The sequence below is a fragment of the Oncorhynchus keta genome, unplaced genomic scaffold (genome assembly GCF_023373465.1).
Source record: "Oncorhynchus keta strain PuntledgeMale-10-30-2019 unplaced genomic scaffold, Oket_V2 Un_scaffold_14865_pilon_pilon, whole genome shotgun sequence".
NCBI lineage: Eukaryota > Metazoa > Chordata > Actinopteri > Salmoniformes > Salmonidae > Oncorhynchus > Oncorhynchus keta.
In genome coordinates this window covers 130,238-152,500 of record NW_026290793.1, presented here as the reverse complement: position 1 = coordinate 152,500, position 22,263 = coordinate 130,238, and the positions used below count along the sequence as shown (strand labels likewise).

General features: G+C 47.1%; 1 protein-coding gene across 2 annotated transcripts in view; it reads left to right on the top strand.

Annotated features, from left to right (window-relative positions):
• LOC118381187 (lipopolysaccharide-responsive and beige-like anchor protein) overlaps window positions 1-22,263 on the top strand; it is a 223,833-nt gene that overhangs the window by 79,761 nt on the left and 121,809 nt on the right. For both annotated transcript variants that reach the window (XM_052513987.1, XM_052513989.1), the window contains 2 exons: window positions 17,804-17,921; window positions 18,147-18,249. In XM_052513987.1, the coding sequence (XP_052369947.1) occupies window positions 17,804-17,921; window positions 18,147-18,249 (221 nt within the window). The remainder of the gene's footprint in view (window positions 1-17,803; window positions 17,922-18,146; window positions 18,250-22,263) is intronic.

The following is a 22,263-nucleotide window of genomic DNA, read 5'->3' as shown; positions in this document are numbered from 1 at the left end:
TGGCGGCCATCTTCTTTACCCCTCTCTATATTGTTTATAACCCTGTTCCTGTGGTGGCCATCTTCTTTACCCCTCCCTATATTGTTTATAACCCTGTTCCTGTGGCGGCCATCTTCTTTACCCCTCCCTATATTGTTTATAACCCTGTTCCTGTGGCGGCCATCTTCTTTACCCCTCTCTATATTGTTTATAGCCCTGTTCCTGTGGCGGCCATCTTCTTTACCCCTCTCTATATTGTTTATAACCCTGTTCCTGTGGCGGCCATCTTCTTTACCCCTCTCTATATTGTTTATAACCTTGTTCCTGTGGTGGCCATCTTCTTTACCCCTCTCTATATTGTTTATAACCCTGTTCCTGTGGCGGCCATCTTCTTTACCCCTCCCTATATTGTTTATAACCCTGTTCCTGTCTCAGCCATATTAATAGTTATTTTGAACTTGACTTACTGCAACGCCAGATCAAGAGTTAGACACTTTTCAAGATGTTGCTTGTGTGTTTGTCAATAGGGTCATATGTTGTTGTTGTTGTTGTGTTACAGCCATATTTACAAGGAAGGCAGTTCTAACCGTTGATAAATTCTCGTCTGGCATCAATGTAGATGTAATTGCTTTTCGAGAGCTGGAACTCAAGGACAGTTTGTATTCAACTCGTTCTGCTTCTGTCAGCATGTAGTCAGTGGTGCTTTACGTTCTGATTCAGAGCAGGCTACAAGGTGGAATGGTGTTGAAGATTGTTTCATCTCCTGTTCTCTCTTCTCTTCTTTTTACCTCTCCACTGTTCCTCTGTTTCTGTTGTCGTTGTCGCCCGGATCTCGTGTCGGTTTTGTTATTGCTGAGATGTTAAACGGGCCGTTGGTTGTGACTGTGCACCTACGTGTGTGTGTGTGTGTGTGTCTATGCTTGTGCTGATGTGTTTGTGTGTGTGTGTGTGTGTGTGTGTGTGTGTGTGTGTGTGTGTGTGTGTGTGTGTGTGTGTGTGTGTGTGTGTGTGTGTGTGTGTGTGTGTGTGTGTGTGTGTGTGTGTGAAAACACGGCAGATTCAAGGTTCACCAGTAGAGAGATGTAATCAGGCAGGACAGGCCTGGGGAAAGATGATTGCCACTTGGTCATCACACAGGGAACCACTTAGACACTGTGTCAACCCCTCGGCTAATGATGACTAATGTCTCCTTCCCCTGATTCTCTCTACTCTTTTAACACCATCACTGTCTCTGTCTCCATCTAGCTGGCACCACACACAGAAAGAGAAATACTGGTTTTACACACACACACACACACACACACACACACACACACACACACACACACACACACACACACACACACACACACACACACACACACACACACACACACACACACACACACACACACACACACACACACACACACACACACACACACACACACACACACACACACACACACACACACACACACAGTTTTACATCTCACACATCTCTCTCCCTCTCATCCCACACCTCTTGCTCCTGTGTTTGTACTGTAGACACACCTCGCCATGCAATACCTCCAGACAAAGAAGCCCTGGTTGCACCTGATCCTGGCCCCTCCATCATGCTCCATCTGTGGGGTTTGTTTGACTGGTTTCCATCAGGGCCATGTCCGACCAGGGCCTTCCCTCTCTGATTGATAACTCTCTCTCTCTCTCTCTCTCTCTCTCTCTCTCTCTCTCTGTCTCTCTGTCTCTCTGTCTCTCTGTCTCTCTGTCTCTCTGTCTCTCTGTCTCTCTGTCTCTCTGTCTCTCTGTCTCTCTGTCTCTCTCTCTCTCTCTCTCTCTCTCTCTCTCTCTCTCTCTGTCTCTGTCTGTCTCTCTGTGTACGCACGCATGCACAGTCATAGACGCACATAACTCTCTCACACCACACACAGCTCCATCATTTAGGTTCTGACACATGGTGTCAAAGGCAACAGCAGTAGCCTGATGGATCATCCTGCTTGTGGATGCCAGTCTGCCTGGTGCTACAGTCTGATAGTGTGTGTGTGTGATATTAACCACTCAACACCTGTGTACCTGCTGTTCTATCAGCAAGCCTTTGTTAGTCAACAGAACAGAGGTCAGAGTCAGACAGATTGCGGGAAGATCGATCACTGCCCTCAAATGGAAATTGGAATTGTTAATTATTTGGAGGATCATTTTTGATGGCGATATGGAAGGAGGGAAGCATCTAGAACGTTTGTGGCGACATGTGATTATATCTAAATGGGGAATTGTGTGTTTTACCTTCGTTTTTATGGACAGATAACCAGTGGTGGGAGTGCATATTTTACCATTTCAATCAAGAGATATACAACTAATGGAGGCTAAATGATTGATATGGGCCAGCAAGAAATCAGAATAGTAGGCCTCTGACAGAGAAACCAGAACAACGTTCTCATTTTTGGCTAATATTCTTACTGCACATGATGCATGACAAAGCAGACAGTGCAAAAATGACATTAGAACAATTGTTGTGTTGACCGACTGTATAGGTATCCACTATATCCTATCAGTGAGAATAGTGTGTGACTCCTGGTGGTGCTGCCACCGCCATCATGGTTAATGACCCGTCCAGTCTGGTTGAAATGGCACCTCCACAGGGGCCCTGTGTACTCACTCAACCAAGACTCCTTTATAGGTGACAATGGCATTAGAGGGGTTTATAGCTCTGCTCCACACTAGAAACACAAACAAGGGGCCAACACAAGAACAACACTCAAGAAACATACTTTGAAAGGCTTGTTTTTGTTGTTGTTGGTAAGGACTGATGCTTTGGAGAACAAAGCATGTGCTTCGGATAGGGCTGCTCATGTTGTCGTGGGTGATATCTTGGGTTGCATCTTCACAACCAACATGTTCATATTTCCTCACCGTCATCCGTTTTATTTCTGTGTTTAACGAGCCACTGGAATTAGTTTTGCACCAGTCGTTTAAACCAACAAAAAAAAAATCACGTCTCTCAGTTGATCATTTGAAATGGAACATTGGGTCCAACTCAGACGACAGACAGTCCATGTAGAAAACAGATTACAGCCTCTATTTCCTCCCCCAATACATGAATGGAATTGAGCATGGATAAATGGAATCTCCTAGCTAACAGAGATGGGCAGGTTATCCAAACACTATCACTAGCTAGTTGACTTCCCTCTCCTCCATTTAACCCCCTTAGACCCCTGCCTCTGGAGAGTGGAGGTTATTTATTAGCTCAGTTATCTTCTTAAAGGGACGGCTCTCAACACGACCATACAGATCATCTAGCTCGGATTGAATCACCTCGGAATCTTCCACATAGCCATGGGGTTCTATTCATCCAGTCAGGGAAGACCCCCTTTTCACTCTCCCTCTCTCTTCCTCTCTTTCCCCCAACCCCAACCCTTCTTGCCCCTTCAAACACTCCTAAGAGAGGTCTACTCTCCACCCCACACCCCTTCTCCAATCCAATTAAGCCAGGGACAAAAGCAGGATTAGTGAAGAGTTTACCTCAGTGGAGCTCCACAGCGACCCCCAAAAAGGCCTGTCGATGGTAAAAAGGCCAAAGGGGGCTTTGGGAGTTTGAGGGATAGCGGGGAGAATGTGATAGGCGCTGGCCAGCGATCTTAACCTGTCTGATGTTTGTGTGGCGAACGGTGGCTCAATGCGGCGGCGGTTTAGAGGGAAGTTGGAGGTTGGGGACAATGCCTCAGTCTTTGAACACTTTGCTCCAGAAGCTTGGGCCTGTCTCCTCGATTTTCTCTGCACCTCTGAATTTCAATGAAAAGCGCCTCCATCTCCTCTCTCCTCCATTCATGACGGGGCTAGCGTTGGCTGACTGGCTTGACACTTCGAGGAGCGTTTTTCTAGTCGTTGAAGTTGTATCCCACCTCCGACAGGTGCAACCTCGTGGTCTCGAGGGACTGTTTTGTACTTCTTAAAAGATAGCTGTTGGATATAGTATTTAATCAATGAAAGAACCAACCGTTTTAAAGCCTTTGTGGACAATTTTAGGCCTGGGAAGAGTCTTTGTCCCCAGGTCAATGATAAGTACAGTAGCAACATCCTTCTGTTATTGTTCTTTTTGTCTTTTTTTGAACGGCCATCGTTGCCCCGAAGTAGCAGGTAAAATGCAGGGACATGCAGCCTACTAAATCTGCATAGGTCTGGCGAATTTCACGCTCCTCTTCCCTTCACTTATGTGGCATTATCCCTCCTTTATTCCACCATCACCCCAGAGCCACCAACTCTGCCCTCACCGGCCCCAAGGTTAAAGAGCTTTAAGTCTCAACCCAAAACTGTTAAGGGGAGAGAAACGCCAGGCCTTGAATGGGGAAGGGGGGTTCTGTGTACCCCCTCTGGCTAAACTGATCCCTATCTCTGTGTAATTACCTAAAGAAATCAAACTTTATCTCCTCCTTCACCTCAAGAAAGAAAGTGACACATTGACCCACACACTGGGTTGCCAGATTGGGTTTGGTCTTATCCTCTTGTTGTTTTTTAAATTCTCATAAAAAAACTCCCAGCTCCTGTTTCGTGTTACTATTCATATCCCACCGCTGCCACCTATTGCACTTGCTACCTCTAACAGTTTGGTTTCTTATTATCTCTCCAGAGCTCCTTGTCCCTGGCCTCGATCTGCACAAAAGCTCACTTGTTTAATGAGTCAATGCATTGAGGGCTTCACTTCTCTGCCAATTAACCCCAGGACCATTCCGTCATTTTCCTAAATCCACACGCGGCTTTTTTTGTTCACGCTTTATAAGGCTAAGCCGCTAGCTAGCGCCGGAGCAGGGGCCGGGCTGGGAAGTTAAAAGGCTAACCTGTTAGCAAACACAGTGGAGAGGGACATAAAAGGTTTAATCCCTATTAGGATAAATTCAAACTAAATGGCCCCAAATATCCTTTGAAAAGAAGGGACTTCCTTCAAAGAGTATAGCCCCAAACTAAGCAGCGTTTGGGGGTAAATGCGTTTGGCTTGGATGTCACTACTATAAACTCGACTAAACGCAAGCTTGGGCCCTCTTTATTTTTCTTCAAATCTCTCACACTCCAGCAGCTTCTTAGGCCTGTTTATTTGCTCAGTGTCGTGGTTTGTTTTACTTGCCTCGAGGCACATAGACTCCTATACGTGACCAGTGATTAGAGTTTGAATCACTCAGTTACATGCGGGTACAACAATCGTGTCCATCAATCATGCCCTAATGACACAAATCCTTTGGCTAAATTTATTGGACAAATTTGTCAAATATTTTCTGTAATTCCCTGAAACAAACCTGTGTGTAGTGTGCATATGTATGTTATTGCAGTAGAGTGTTCTCTTAATTGCCTATTGTTGTGGGGATGACTGCTGGGGTGAGAAAGTAGAGTCATGTGTTTTCCACCATTCTGCAGGTCCCATGATCCTAGAACTCTCACTATGGGGCCAAAATAATTATTTTCCCCTCTTAGATGTGGTTCTCCCCCCCCCTCCACTCCTCCTTTCACATTCTGGGAGACTGTATCACACCTTGTTTGGATAGTCCATCTGTAGATGCTCTACAGACTAACTGTCTAATAGCCCTTATCCTAACCTTTATTCTAAACCCAACCCTATTCGTAACCGTAGCAAGCAGTTGCTTATCAACAGTATGATAGTATGACCATCTTTAGGTCACCGATATCAGACATTCCAAATACAGTGAGATACAGTTATATACCTATTATACTTATACTCTCGCTCTCTTTCTCTCTCTTTCTTTCTCTTTCTCTCTCGCTCTCTTTCTCTCTCTCTCTCTCTCTCTCGCTCTCTTTCTCTCTCTCTCGCTCTCTTTCTCTCTCTCTCGCTCTCTCACTCTCTTTCTCGCTCTCTTTCTCTCGCTCTCTTTCTCTCGCTCTCTTTCTCTCGCTCTCTTTCTCTCTTCTTTCTCTCTTTCTCTCTCTCTCTCTCTCTCTCTCTCTCTCTCTCTCTCTCGCTCTCTCGCTCTCTCGCTCTCTCTCTCTCTCTCTCTCTCTCTCTCTCTCTCTCTCTCTCTCTCTCTCTCGCTCTCTCTCTCTCTCGCTCTCTCGCTCTCTCGCTCTCTCGCTCTCTCGCTCTCTCTCTCGCTCTCTTTCTCTCTCTCTCGCTCTCTTTCTCGCTCTCTCACTCTCTTTCTCTCTCTCTCTCACTCTTTCTCTCTCTCTCTCGCTCTCTTTCTCTCTCTCGCTCTCTTTCTCTCTCGCTCTCTTTCTCTCGCTCTCTTTCTCTCTCGCTCTCTTTCTCTCTCGCTCTCTTTCTCTCTCGCTCTCTTTCGCTCTCTCTCGCTCTCTCTCGCTCTCTTTCTCTCGCTCTCTTTCTCTCGCTCTCTTTCTCTCTCGCTCTCTCTCTCGCTCTCGCTCTCTTTCTCTCTCTCGCTCTTTCTCTCTCTCGCTCTCTTTCACTCGCTCTCTTTCTCTCGCTCTCTTTCTCTCGCTCTCTCGCTCTCTTTCTCTCTCTCGCTCTCTTTCTCTCTCTCGCTCTCTTTCTCTCTCTCGCTCTCTTTCTCTCTCTCGCTCTCACTCGCTCTCTTTCACTCGCTCTCTTTCTCTCGCTCTCTCTCTCTCTCGCTCTCTCTCTCTCTCTCGCTCTCTCTCTCTCTCTCTCTCTCTGACTTACCACCTCTCTGTTTTTTCCTGGTATCACTCAAACTCAACAACAAATTTTGTCCTAATTGGCTCCAGAGGGCTGAGGGGGGGCCTGGGGTGAGTCAGAGGGGCCCGTACATGCCAGCGGAGGCGAGGGCCCTGATTGGAGCAGAGGCCCAGGCCCTCGTTAGTCTCCCCCTTCCACACCCCTTCTCTACCTCCTACTCATTAGTCTGATGAACTCATTCTCTGATGTCGGGTGACATGGCTGGGTGTGGTGTGCCAGGCTGGAACAGAACCTAACCGGGGGAGGGGGGCAAAGCCTGTGTGTGTCAGATGAAGGGTGAGCAAGGGTGAGGGAGGGAGGAGGTGGGGTTGGGGGATATAGGAGTTCCACAGGAGGCAGAGCCCATGTAGATGAGGTCCCAGGGAAGGCTAACGTCAAACTCATGGACTCAAGTGTCTGCTTGTGTTAGTCTTCGCTTTCATATTCATTTAGGTTTGGACAGTTGTAAACTCCAGACTCGCGTCTCAGACCGCTGCTGTGGTTATCATACCTGATTTTGATTCTGTGGTCAGTGAAGCGAAGGAAGAAGAGTTGGAAAATATGCTGCTGGGGATTCTTCAGATGTCCAGACTGTGACTAGGCTTTACAGGGTCCTTGATCTTCTGGCTCGTTGTTCATATGATTCAAAGTGTTGTAGTCCAACTACTGCTGCTTCTGTTCTATTGGGGAAGTCCATGGGAATACACAGGAATAATTGGTGTGATTTGTAATGCAGAATCATGTGCACCTGGCTGTTGAGAAGGTGGTGTAAACATTGTAGTTATTTCACATGGGGGGGGGGGTAAAGGGGCTTGATTAATGTTCACAGAGGCCTCTGCACACAAACCCCCCCTCTATACAAAACACATTCCCATTGGAATACGTAGCACACACACAAATATCCGCACACAGAGAGAGTTTGTGTGTGTGTGTTCGTCAGAGTGCGTGAGGAGGGGGTGTAAATGAGTGTGTGTGTGTGTTTGCGCGTCGCAAAAGCAATTCCAATTCCGTACTGAGGTTTCTTTTTCACTACAAACCCTATCAACTTCCCCAATATGGCTGCTCCCTCTCTCCCTCTGCCCCTCTCCCTCTCCTTCTACCCCCCATCTCTGTTTTGATGTTGATTGATCACCTCTCTTCCTCCCGCTCATTAATTTCATCACTTTATCTCCAGCTCTTCATAGGACCAAAAGGTAATAATAAATCCCTCCTCCGTGATCCTTTAACCGAAGCAGCCGGTCGGAAACGCTTAATAACAGCCTACAAATTGAACTTCAATCACCTAATTTTCCTTCAAAGGCCACAGACAGACGCAACACAAGGCGTACTAAACCAGATGCAAAAACGCTATTTTATTCTTCCCTCTTGCCACACCATCCTTAGATTAATTTCCTGATTGACATTGTACAATAAAGTTTTATTCTATTCTAATAAGCGACATTGGTTGCTGTTTACTATGTAACACTGTTTCCTTTTTCTCCTCAATGCCAGGAAGTCCTTATCAGCCCAAACACCCGCGCCTCGTCTCCCCAATAGAGAACGCTATTGAGAGACTAATTTATCTTGTAACTCTCTCACACACACACACACACACACACACACACACACACACACACACACACACACACACACACACACACACACACACACACACACACACACACACACACACACACACACACACACACACACACACACACATCTTGTAACACTCACAGCACAACTACCCTGCTACTTTGTTCTCCTCTCATGTTATACGGTATTTTCAATGACATTTGTGTCAGGAACCCAAACGGGTGGTGCTGTGCCCCCAGTCCAGGTCAAAACAGTTTATTTGTCACATGACAGAATACTACCGATGTAAACCGCACAGTGAAAAATCAGACAGACAAAGTAGAACATTCAGAATAGGATCTTTAAAAAACCACATCAGCAGCAGGCTTGAGGAGGTGGGGGTGAGGAGGGGTGTGTTGGTGGGTAGTCATTTCTGGAGTGGGGAGGGTGTGATGGAGTAGGTCCATTGGCAGGGATCGGCTGAGAGATTGTGTGTGTGTGTGTGTCGGATAGCGGTGGATAGCTAGGGGGGTTGGTAGAGGCACATCTCTCCCCCGGTCCCCCTTCATGTGTCCCTCTTCATTCCAGAGTCGTTTGGGTGTCTGACAGAGACAAACGATAGTGCTTCAGAAATGACCAGCAGCCCAGGCACAAACAGGTTGAATAACTCCCAGTGCGGCAGAGAGGGAGAGTGAGTGTGATTGTGAGAGAGAAAAAAAGCTTCACAATCGAGACTCAAAGCCTTTTGTTGTTCTGTTTGGCTGCATGCATCCTCTGTGGTGTCAGTCGCTTTGAAAGTCAGCTTGGAGTCAGAGAGCTGAATTGATGAGAATTGCTGTACCTGAAACAGGGGACGAGAAAGCTATATTAAGCCATAATCAAATGCATAAGAGTGAAGATGGCTAGGGATTTTGTTTTTTGCAACCCTGTAGAGCTTTTGTCTTTGAGAAATACAAGATATATGTCAAGATATATTTCAATATTTTTTTCTATCAAAACCATTATATCTCGGTTTGTCAATTCAAACTATTATCCTTCAACAGTCCCATCCTTCAGTCTGTTCTTTCTCTCCCTGCTTCATTGGTTCTTGGAATTGTGTGTTCCGAGTCGGACTTCTGCATTAATTCAATAAGCACTCCATCAGGCAGGCCAATCAGAAGAGGCCTCCATCAGGCGGCAGGCCAATCAACAGGGGCCATTTGTGGCCACATCTGGAGGAGGTTGAGGGGAGTTAGAGTGGTGGTGTTTCACCTTCAAGGCCTTCAGGGCCAGTGATGGAGACAGATGGAGGCCTGGAAGGCTGCAGCCACAAACACCTGCAGTCTGGAGCCATTAGGTATAGATGCAATCGGAGACTCTGAGACACTAGGAGGCATACAGTATATACCACCATGGTACTTTATTCCAGTATATGGCACTTTCAAATAAAGTGTAGAATAAAGTCATATCTACAATTCTCTGGAATATATTTTAGGTACCTTCTCAACCACAGTCATTTTGTTTTACTTGTTTATTACTGTGTTTTGGTCCACTGTCTGACTCCATTCTTCTTTAGTGATTTAATTCTCACTCTCCTCTCCTCTTTATGTGTTTTCTACTGACCCGTCCTCTGTCTATCTATCACAGCCCTATAGCATATGTAGCAATAACTCCAGCCCCGGACAATATCCACCTCACCGCTGCAATTTGTCCAGCAGCCGCTTCGACCAAGTGGGTCATAGGCGGCACACCTTTCTCTCCCCTGGATAGTTTGTCGTGTCACCCTCCAAGCTTTTTCAACTGCAAGGGAAAAGGTGTGTGTGGAGGAAAGGGAGGGAATGTTGACTCCCGCCCTGGAACTTTACAAGACAGGGTTTCTGAAGGACATCGGTCTCAAATATTATATCTGGATATGAGTGAAGACGCATCGGTCTGGTTCACAATATGACATGAGGTGACGAGCGGCGTCGCTTCTAGACCTGTCATACCTGTCATATGAGAGACTGGCCGCAACATCATCAATTTAGCCCTCAGTGCCTCACAGCCAAGTACTCACTCTGATGAGGAGAGGATCACTGGAAACACACTGGGGTGTAGAAATGAACCCCTGGAACAGAGAGTAAAGTTTACTCACTCACCCACCCACCTGGGGCAGAGAGTAAAATTTACTCACTCACCCTCCCACCCACCTGGAACAGAAAGTAAAGGTTACTCACCACCCACCCACCTGGAACAGAGAGGAAAGATTACTCACCACCCACCCACCTGGAACAGAGAGTAAAGGTTACTCACCACCCACCTGGAACAGAGAGTAAAGGTTACTCACCTCCCACCTGGAACAGAGAGTAAAGGTTACTCACCACCCACCCACCTGGAACAGAAAGTAAAGGTTACTCACCACCCACCCACCTGGAACAGAGAGGAAAGGTTACTCACCACCCACCCACCTGGAACAGAGAGTAAAGGTTACTCACCACACACCCACCGAGAACAGAGAGTAAAGGTTACTCACCACCCACCCACCTGGAACAGAGAGTGAAGGTTACTCACCACCCACCTACCTGGAACAGAGAGTTAAAGGTTACTCACCACACACCCACCTGGAACAGAGAGTAAAGGTTACTCACCACACACCCACCTGGAACAGAGAGTAACGGTTACTCACCACACACCCACCTGGAACAGAGAGTAAAGGTTACTCACCACCCAACCACCTGGAACAGAGAGTAAAGATTACTCACCACCCACCCACCTGGAACAGAGAGTAAAGGTTACTCACCACACACCCACCTAGAACAGAGAGTAAAGGTTCCTCACCACCCACCCACCTGGAACAGAGAGTAAAGGTTACTTACCCACCCACCCACCTGGAACAGAAAGTAAAGGTTACTCACCACCCACCCACCTGGAACAGAGAGTAAAGGTTACTCACCTCCCACCTGGAACAGAGAGTAAAGTTTACTCACCACCCACCCACCTGGAACAGAGAGTAAACGTTACTCACCACACACCCACCTGGAACAGAGAGTAAAGGTTACTCACCACCCACCCACCTGGAACAGAGGGTGAAGGTTACTCACCACCCACCCACCTGGAACACAGAGTTAAAGGTTACTCACCACCCACCCACCTGTAAAGGTTACTCACCACACACCCACCGAGAACAGAGAGTAAAGGTTACCCCACCCACCCACCTGGAACAGAGAGTGAAGGTTACTCACCACCCACCCACCTGGAACAGAGAGTAAAGGTTACTCACCACCCACCCACCTGGAACAGAGAGTAAAGGTTACTCACCACACACCCACCTAGAACAGAGAGTAAAGGTTACTCACCACCCACCCACCTGGGACAGAGAGTAAAGGTTACTTACCCACCCACCCACCCACCTGGAACAGAGAGTAAAGGTTACTCACCACCCACCCACCTGGAACAGAGAGTAAACGTTACTCACCACACACCCACCTGGAACAGAGAGTAAAGGTTACTCACCACCCACCCACCTGGAACAGAGGGTGAAGGTTACTCACCACCCACCCACCTGGAACAGAGAGTAAAGGTTACTCACCACCCACCCACCTGGAACAGAGAGTGAAGGTTACTCACCACCCACCCACCTGGAACAGAGAGTTAAAGGTTACTCACCACACACCCACCTGGAACAGAGAGTAACGGTTACTCACCACACCCACCTGGAACAGAGAGTAAAGGTTACTCACCACACACCCACCTGGAACAGAGAGTAAAGGTTACTCACCACCCACCCACCTGGAACAGAGAGTAAAGGTTACTCACCACACACCCACCTAGAACAGAGAGTAAAGGTTACTCACCACCCACCCACCTGGGACAGAGAGTAAAGGTTACTTACCCACCCACCCACCCACCTGGAACAGAGAGTAAAGGTTACTCACCACCCACCCACCTGGAACAGAGAGTAAACGTTACTCACCACACACCCACCTGGAACAGAGATTAAAGGTTACTCACCACCCACCCACCTCGAACAGAGAGTAAATGTTACTCACCACCCACCCACCTGGAACAGAGAGTAAAGGTTACTCACCACACACCCACCTGGAACAGAGAGTAAAGGTTACTTACCCACCCACCCACCTGGAACAGAAAGTTAAGGTTACTCACCACCCACCCACCTGGAACAGAGAGTAAAGGTTACTCACCACCCACCTGGAACAGAGAGTAAAGGTTACTCACCTCCCACCCACCTGGAACAGAGAGTAAATGTTACCTACCCACCCACCCACCTGGAACAGAGAGTAAATGTTACTCACCACCCACCCACCTGGAACAGAGAGTAAATGTTACTCACCACCCACCCACCTGGAACAGAAAGTAAATGTTACTCACCACCCACCCACCTGGAACAGAGAGTAAATGTTACTCACCACCCACCCACCTGGAACAGAAAGTAAAGGTTACTCACCACCCACCCACCTGGAACAGAGAGTAAATGTTACTCACCACCCACCCACCTTGGAACAGAGAGTAAAGGTTACTCACCACCCACCTTTCCATCTTTCTTTTCACCTCTACAGGAAAGATGGCATGTAGTGTGGTTGAGGAGGCAGTGTGTGTGTATCTCGTTCTGTCTGTGTGTGTCTGTGACATGTAGTGTGGTTGAGGAGGCAGTGTGTGTATCTCGTTCTGTCTGTGTGTGTCTGTGACATGTAGTGTGGTTGAGGAGGCAGTGTGTGTGTATCTCGTTCTGTCTGTGTGTGTGTGTGTCTGTGACATGTAGTGTGGTTGAGGAGGCAGTGTGTGTGTATCTCGTTCTGTCTGTGTGTGTGTGTGTCTGTGACATGTAGTGTGGTTGAGGAGGCAGTGTGTGTATCTCGCTCTGTCTGTGTGTGTCTGTGACATGTAGTGTGGTTGAGGAGGCAGTGTATCTCGTTCTGTCTGTGTGTGTGTGTGTGTGTGTGTGTGTGACATGTAGTGTGGTTGAGGAGGCAGTGTGTGTATCTCGCTCTGTCTGTGTGTGTGTGTCTATGACATGTAGTCTGATGAGTGGTCGGTGTTGTTGACATGTGAACCTGATGGCCACCCTGTCTGTCTGTCCATCCTTACAGCGGATAGAGAAGTCAGACTGATCCAAATGTCTGTCTGAGGCGGTTTGTCATGACCTTCAGATCAGACTGTTAAACGGACTCTGACAGACAGTGCAGGAGACACGCAGAACAGACTGGTAAACAGACTGACAGACAGGACAGGGCAGGAGACACGCAGACCAGACTGGTAAACAGACTGACAGACAGGACAGGGCAGGAGACACGCAGACCAGACTGGTAAACAGACTGACAGACAGGACAGGGCAGGAGACACGCAGACCAGACTGGTAAACAGACTGACAGACAGGACAGGGCAGGAGACACGCAGACCAGACTGGTAAACAGACTGACAGACAGGACAGGGCAGGAGACACGCAGACCAGACTGGTAAACAGACTGACAGACAGGACAGGGCAGGAGACACGCAGACCAGACTGGTAAACAGACTGACAGACAGGACAGTGCAGGAGACACGCAGACCAGACTGGTAAACAGACTGACAGACAGGACAGGGCAGGAGACACGCAGACCAGACTGGTAAACAGACTGACAGACAGGACAGGGCAGGAGACACGCAGACCAGACTGGTAAACAGGCTGACAGACAGGACAGGGCAGGAGACACGCAGACCAGACTGTCATATCTAGTTATTTAGACACTGCTTTGTTATAAATCGCTGAGATATATTTGTAAGTACACAGTGATGATCATACAATAACGAGAATACAGTATATTACTAAAATAAAGTCAGTTGATTGGCGTGGTGCAGACTGCAGTGTAAAACGTCCCCCGATCCTCCCCCAGTCCCACAGGCAGTTTTTTATTTTATTTCACCTTTATTTAACCAGGTAGGCTAGTTGAGAACAAGTTCTCATTTACAACTGCGACCTGGCCAAGATAAAGCATAGCAGTGTGAACAGACGACACAGAGTTACACATGGAGTAAACAATTAACAAGTCAATAACACAGTATAAAAAAAAGGGAGTCTATATACAATGTGTGCAAAAGGCATGAGGAGGTAGGCGAATAATTACAATTTTGCAGATTAACACTGGAGTGATAAATGATCAGATGGTCATGTACAGGTAGAGATATTGGTGTGCAAAAGAGCAGAAAAGTAAATAAATAAAAACAGTGTGGGGATGAGGTAGGTGAAAATGGGTGGGCTATTTACCAATAGACTATGTACAGCTGCGGCGATCGGTTAGCTGCTCAGATAGCTGATGTTTGAAGTTGGTGAGGGCGATAAAAGTCTCCAACTTCAGCGATTTTTGCAATTCGTTCCAGCCACAGGCAGCAGAGTACTGGAACGAAAGGCGGCCGAATGAGGTGTTGGCTTTAGGGATGATCAGTGAGATACACCTGCTGGAGCGCGTGCTAGTGTGGTTGAGGAGGCAGTGTGTTGCAGTGCAGTGTTGTTGTGTCATGCTCTGTTGAGGCTGTGGGTTGCAGAGTGGCAGTGTGCAACACAGTCTATTAACACTGATCAAATAGGGTTAATTGTATCACAGGGAGTGGTGGCTGCTGTAGACAGTCATTGCCTGCCTTGTCTGCAGTGTGGAGATCAGTCCATGAGTGGCTGAAAGATGACGAGAAGTGATTTTCATAATTGAAAAAAATCTGACTGATGAAGACTCACCTAGATCCACTAAGACTTCATCAAAAATAGAAAGATCAAACTGATGACGAAAAACCTGACAAAATACCCATCTTTCTCACCTAGATCCTTCTAAAACCTTCATCAAAAACCTTCATCAAAAAACACAATAGTGTCTTTCACAAATAACTTTGACGCCCAATGAAGAAAATCCCTCCATAAGTCCCTTTGGATATTCTGTACCAGAAGTCACAGCTTGAGGGGTTATTGTGACAGTGTTCCTATGGTGACGGGGCTGATGGGAGGCTGGTACGGTGTGGGGTCGTCCTGGGCCCAGCCTGTTAGGGTAGTGTAGGTGAGAGTCTGGGAGAGAGATGGACGGGCAGCCCAGTCTCTCCTCCAAAACCTCTCTAATCCACATTTAATTGAACTCCAGAGACTTTGAAGTGAGGCTGTGGTGCAGGCAGATCTTATTCCTCTGAGAGGAGGGCAGAGGGAGAGAGAGGGGGAGAGAGAGAGAGAGGGGGGGGGGGGGGGGGGGGAGGAGAGGGAGAGAGAGAGTCTGGCAGGACGTCCTCAGCTAAGAGCCCCAGCTGCTCCCTTCCACTGCAACCTACCCTTTAATGAGCTCCTTGAAGCTAGTGCTGGAGTTAGCACACTATGCTAGTCGCATATTTGAATATTTCTTACCAGTCGGTGCCATACCTCAGTGACCCCTCTTCAATCCCCATGTCCCTTAACACCTAGTGTCATTAAAAGAGCTTTGAAACAAAAAAATAGAGGCCCGGTTGAGTAAAAACAGAAAAAAAAAGCTAGTCAACAAAGCACGATAAGTGGGTTAGCGCAGAATCTAAAGATTGGATTAGCTTGAATATGAATCGCAGGAGGCCCGGACCGAGCATCTGTGGCTGTCAGGAGGGCTGACAGGCGTTGAGACAAGTCACTCTGACAACCGCAGAGAGAGAGAGAGAGTCCATTCTCCACAGAGAGAGATTAGGCTCAGCTCATTTTTGCATTTTTACATTCTTTAGCGTTAGCCGACAAGCTCCTGTTTAACCTTGCAAGGTGGCAGTCCCCTTGTTAGAGGAATTAGAGAAAGCAGGTTAACTGACTATTTAGCATAAACTGTGCTGTTGACCCAATAGCACACTTCATAAAAGCGTTGTCAAACCCAACTAGCTCTCACTGTCTCACGTCAGAATTAGATGTTAATCCATATTTATTAAACTTCACATTTTAAAGTTGTTGCAAATGTCAAATTTTGAAGTGTTTAATGTTAAGTTTAGGAAATAACTCTGCATTGTTAAGTTTAGGGTTAAATTTAGGCATTAACTGTGAAATCTTAAGATGAAGCATTAACTCCAAATGGTTAAGTGGCTGGTTTACACGTCATCTCCCGACGTCGAACACTGACTTGTATCACCGGTGACCTGGCTGGTCAAACCGGTCTTAATCTGGTGAAAACTGAGCCATTAAAAACCACTGCAATGGGCAGTTTGTGTTGGCATTATAGATTTATCTGAACAACATATCACTGTTTTGTGAACACATTTCACGTTTGGCCTTGTAATTGGTACTCTTCAGGAAAGTAATCATTTTTTAGCTCTGAATATTGGTGCATACTTGAAATGATCTTGACAATAGTATGCATCTGATTCTGACCATGTCTTTATTTATATTTTAAGCAGAGAGGATACCCGCTGTCTAAATTACTGATGAGCTTTTAGTGAAATAAATGTCTGCCTCGTCCATCCCTCCCTCCTCCCTCTGAATAGTGAACTAAATGTCTGCCTCGTCCATCCCTCCCTCTGAATAGTGAACTAAATGTCTGCCTCGTCCATCCCTCCCTCCTCCCTCTGAATAGTGAACTAAATGTCTGCCTCGTCCATCCCTCCGCTCCTCCCTCTGAATAGTGAACTAAATGTCTGCCTCGTCCATCCCTCCGCTCCTCCCTCTGAATAGTGAACTAAATGTCTGCCTCGTCCATCCCTCCCCTCCTCCCTCTGAATAGGGCTCATTCTCTCGTTAAAGGAATCCCTTTTTCATGGAGACTGATCAATATAACACATTAATCCTGCTGTTCGGGACGACGCGTCACTTGGCTGTGATGAATGAACTAACACAGCCTTCTCTCCTCTCTCTCTTCTCTCCTCTCTCTTCTTCTCTCCTCTTCTTCTCCCCTTGTCTCTTCCTCTCTCTTCCTTTCTCTTCCTCTCTCCTTCTCTCTTCTCTCTCCTCTCTTCTCTTCTCTCCTGTCTTCTCTTCTCTTCCTCTCTCTTCCTTTCTCTTCCTCTCTCCTTCTCTCTCCTCTCTTCTCTCTCCTCTCTTCTCTCCTCTCTTCTCTTCTCTCCTCTCTTCTCCTGTCTTCTCTTCCTCTCTTCTCTTCCTCTCCTCCTCTTTTCTTCTTTTATTACTTTCTTATCTCCTGCCTTTTCTCACCTCTCACTCTCATACCTTTCCTCCCTCTCTCTGCCTCCCTCCCCTCTCTCCCTCTCCTGTTCCCCTCCTCCCTCTCTCTGCTCCCCCTCTCCTCTCTCCTCTCCCCTCTCCTCCATCTCCTCCCCTCCCTCTCTCTCCTCTCCTCCATCTCTCCTCCCCCTCCTCCCTCTCTCTCCCTCTCCCTCTCTCTCTCCCCTCCCTCTCTCCGCTCCCCTCCCTCCTCCCCCTCCCTCTCTCCTCTCCCCTCCCTCTCTCTCCCCTCCCCTCCCTCTCCCTCTCCTCCATCTCTCCTCTCCCCTCCCTCTCTCTCCTCCCCTCCTCCTGCTCCCCTCCTCTCTCCTCCTCTCCCCTCCCCTCTCTCCTCTCTCCCCTCCCTCTCTCCCTCTCTCCCTCTCCCTCTCTCCTCTCCTCCCTCCCTCTCTCTCCTCTCCCTCCCTCCCTCCCTCTCTCCTCTCCCCTCCCTCTCTCCTCTCCCCCCCTCCTCTCTCTCCCTCCTCTCCCCTCCCTCTCTCCTCCCCTCCCTCTCTCCTCCCCTCCCTCTCTCCTCTCCTTACCACTCCTCTCCTCTCCAGATCCTGACCTACACAGAGGGCCTTCATGGTAAATGGCTGTTCACAGAGATCAGGGCTGTCTTCTCCAGACGTTACTTGCTACAGAACACTGCTCTGGAGATTTTCATGGCAAACAGAAGTAAGACCCACAACCAGCATATTTTATTATAATATTATTCAGTAGAATCACAACCCTTAAATTATGACATGAGTTTGGATTTGAATCTGAAAGACAAATGAATGAAATGTATCTTTGCCAGGATCTTTTTGAAAGCGTATATATTTGATTTAGAATTTGAAGCTGCTCCATTATCTGTAGAAACCAAGCCATGGATTGACAGAACTTGTTTGCCTTCTTCTGTAGCTGCGGTCATGTTCAACTTCCCAGATGCAGGCACGGTCAAGAAGGTGGTCCAATGCCTCCCTCGCGTGGGGGTGGGCACCAACTTTGGTCTTCCACAGACCAGGTCAGTCTATCTCTTTATATTTTGTTCTCTCTCTCTGTCTCTCTGTCTCTGTGTCTATCTGTGTCTATCTGTGTCTATCTGTGTCTATCTGTGTCTATCTGTGTCTATCTGTGTCTATCTGTGTCTCTCTGTGTCTCTCTGTCTCTCTCTGTCTCTCTCTGTCTCTCTCTGTCTCTCTCTGTCTCTCTCTGTCTCTCTCTGTCTCTCTCTGTCTCTCTCTGTCTCTCTCTGTCTCTCTCTGTCTCTCTCTGTCTCTCTCTGTCTCTCTGTGTCTCTCTGTGTCTCTCTGTGTCTCTCTCTGTGTCTCTCTGTGTCTCTCTCTGTCTCTCTGTGTCTCTGTCTCTGTGTCTCTCTCTGTGTCTCTCTGTGTCTCTCTCTCTCTCTGTCTCTCTGTGTCTCTGTCTCTCTCTCTCTGTGTCTCTCTGTGTCTCTCTGTCTCTCTCTCTCTGTGTCTCTCTGTGTCTCTCTGTCTCTTTGTGTCTCTCTCTCTGTCTGTCTCTCTGTCTGTGTGTGTCTCTGTCTGTCTGTGTCTCTCTGTCTCTCTGTCTCTCTCTGTCTCTCCTGTCTCTTCTGTCTGTGTCTCTCTGTGTCTCTCTGTGTCTCTCTCTGTGTCTCTCTGTGTCTCTCTCTGTCTCTCTGTGTCTCTGTCTCTGTGTCTCTCTTCTGTGTCTCTCTGTGTCTCTCTCTCTCTCTGTCTCTCTGTGTCTCTGTCTCTCTCTCTCTGTGTCTCTCTGTGTCTCTCTGTCTCTCTCTCTCTGTGTCTAGAAAGAGTGGAGAACACACACACGCACACTCTGTGTCTCTCTGTCTCTTTGTGTCTCTCTCTCTGTCTGTCTCTCTGTCTGTGTGTGTCTCTGTCTGTCTGTGTCTCTCTGTCTCTCTGTCTCTCTGTCTCTCTGTCTCTCCATCTTCTTGCGGTGGAGGGTTGGTATGTGTTCATCCCCACTGTGTCTCGTTAGCTGACACTAAACACTTGTGGGCTTAGCGTGTAACACTGGCATTTCACGTGTCACACCGTCACGCTTCAGCACGTTCTGAGGAAACCACCACAGAAAGAGTGGAGAACACACACACACACGCACACACGCACGCACGCAGCCTCCCCCAACTCTCTCCCTCTTCTCCTCTTGCCTTCTTATAACTGCATGTCTGCAGCACCCTGCCATAGCCAAGTCCAGCCTGTGTACTGCACTGTCATGGCTGTAGCCAAGCCAAAGACAGAATGGAAATTGAGAAATGTTCAAGACAATTCCCAAGGAGTATCTGTGTTTTGCTGCATAGTTGGCTTGATAGTGATATGTACCATCCATTTTGTAACCCATGAGAGAGTGTTGAAATGTGTTTTTGTAAGAGTCATATTGTGTGGATCTGTTTGTTTTTGTGTTTGTGTGTGTGCGTGCACACGGGAGGGAGGGAGAGTGTGTGTCAGTCCCATTAATCAACATGGTGTAGCTCAGCCTGGGGGCACCGTGTGTCTCTTGACCTAGAGACAGCTGTACAGTCCAGTCCTGTTCTCACACCATCACTACTCCCTCAGCATTACATTATACATCCTTTACCACAACCTGCAGTACCTCTACCTCACAATGTTTACCACAACCTGCAGTACCTCTACCTCACAATGTTTACCACAACCTGCAGTACCTCTACCTCACAATGTTTACCACAACCTGCAGTACCTCTACCTCACACTATAATGTTTACCACAACCTGCAGTACCTCTACCTCACAATGTTTACCACAACCTGCAGTACCTCTACCTCACAATGTTTACCACAACCTGCAGTACCTCTACCTCACACTATAATGTTTACCACAACCTGCAGTACCTCTACCTCACAATGTTTACCACAACCTACAGTACCTCTACCTCACACTATAATGTTTACCACAACCTGCAGTATCACTACCTCACACTATAATGTTTACCACAACCTGCAGTGCCTCTACCTCACAATGTTTACCACAACCTGCAGTACCTCTACCTCACAATGTTTACCACAACTTGCAGTACCTCTACCTCACAATGTTTACCACAACCTACAGTACCTCTACCTCACAATGTTTACCACAACCTGCAGTACCTCTACCTCACAATGTTTACCACAATCTACGGTACCTCTACCTCACACTATGTTTGCCATAACCTACAGTACCTCTACCTCACACTATGTTTGCCATAACCTACAGTACCTCTACCTCACACTATAATGTTTACCACAACCTACAGTACCTCTACCTCACACTAGGTTTACCACAACCTGCAGTACCTCTACCTCACACTATGTTTACCACAACCTGCAGTAACTCTACCTCACACTATAATGTTTACCACAACCTACAGTACCTCTACCTCACACTATAATGTTTACTACAACATTTCCCTAACATTCAGAGAGTTTTCTGTTGGTATATCGGCTACCTAGGCTTCACCCCAACCTATCTTCCACTATACATTCATGTCTCAAAAATGTTGGCACTAACATTCAGATAGCATTTTAGGTACCATTAAATAAACTAGATTTCCCTAGCATTTGTTCTCTGGCCTAACCTTCATATGGGTTAGCACTTGATCAAGTCAAAGTAGAATATTTTGGACTACAGGAAAAGGAGGACCAAGCACTCCCCCGTTCTCATCGACTGGGCTCTATTGGAGCAGGTTGAGAGCTTCAAGTTCCTTGGTGTCCACTACACCATCAAACTAACATGGTCCAAGCACACCAAGACAGTCGTGAAATCCTCAGATCTTTGGTTGTATCACTTCCTGGTATGGCAACTGCTCAGCCTCTGACCGCAAGGCACTACAGAGGGTAGTGCGTATGGCCAGGTACATCACGCCAAGCTTCCTGCCATCCAGGACCTCTATACCAGGTGGTGTCAGGGGAAGGCCCTAAAAGTTGTCAAAGACTCCAGCCACCCTAGACATAGACTGTCCTCTCTGCTACTGCACGGCAAGTGGTACTGGAGCGCCAAGTCTAGGTCCAAGTGGCTCCTAAACAGCTACTATCCCCAAGCCATAAGACTCCTGAACATCTAATCAAATGGCTACCCAGACTATTTGCATTGCCCCCCCCCTTTTTACACTGCTGCTACTCTCTGTTTACTATCTATGCAGAGTCACTTTAACTCTACCTATGTACATATTACCTCAACTACCTTGACTAACCTGTGCCCCCGCACCATGAATCTGTACCGGTACCCCCTGTATATAGCCTCCACATTGACTCTGTACCGGTACCCCCTGTATGTAGCTTCGCTATTGTTATTTTACTGCTGCTCTTTAATTATTTGTTACTTTTATCTTATTTTTTATTTTTTTTAAACTGCATTGTGGGTTAAGGGCTTGTAAGTAAGCATTTCACTGTAAGGTGAAACACCTGTTGTATTCAGCGCATGTGACAAATAAGATTAGATTTGATTTGAGCTGCCTTGTATATAATTCAGAGGTGTTGCCCTAACGTTTGTTCAGTGTTTTGGAGCTATAAACTGGGAGTTGTAAAGGGGTGATTGTGACTTTCTGCTGGCTTAATGACTATAATCTCACACTGTGACAGTGATTCATTCCATCATTTGCCTTTGTTTTAATTGGATTGGGGGTCATTTGTTTAAGCCCCATAGCATACATCATGTTCCGGGGGCCTGTGTGTGTGTGTGTGTGTGTGTTGCGGGGAGATCAGTGTGTGTATCTGCTTGAGAAGAATAATTAACCCTACTCATTGCATATTTGTCTTTTTCATTTAGTGTGCCTAAATATCTATACCTATTTCATATTGGAACATTTGCATTTAGAGACTTTACTACGACCTTGGACTGAATCAGTTATTGAAGTTGAATATCTTGAAACACACCAATCCTCTGGTATGATTAGGTTATGTTTTCATAGTTCACAGTGGGTCTGAAATGTTGTTCTTTGAAAGTGTTGTCAATGTCTTGTTTGCCAGCACTTATGGACTGGCATACAGCCCGGTATCTAACCAGACAGCCCTGCATCTAACCAGACAGCCCGGCATCTAA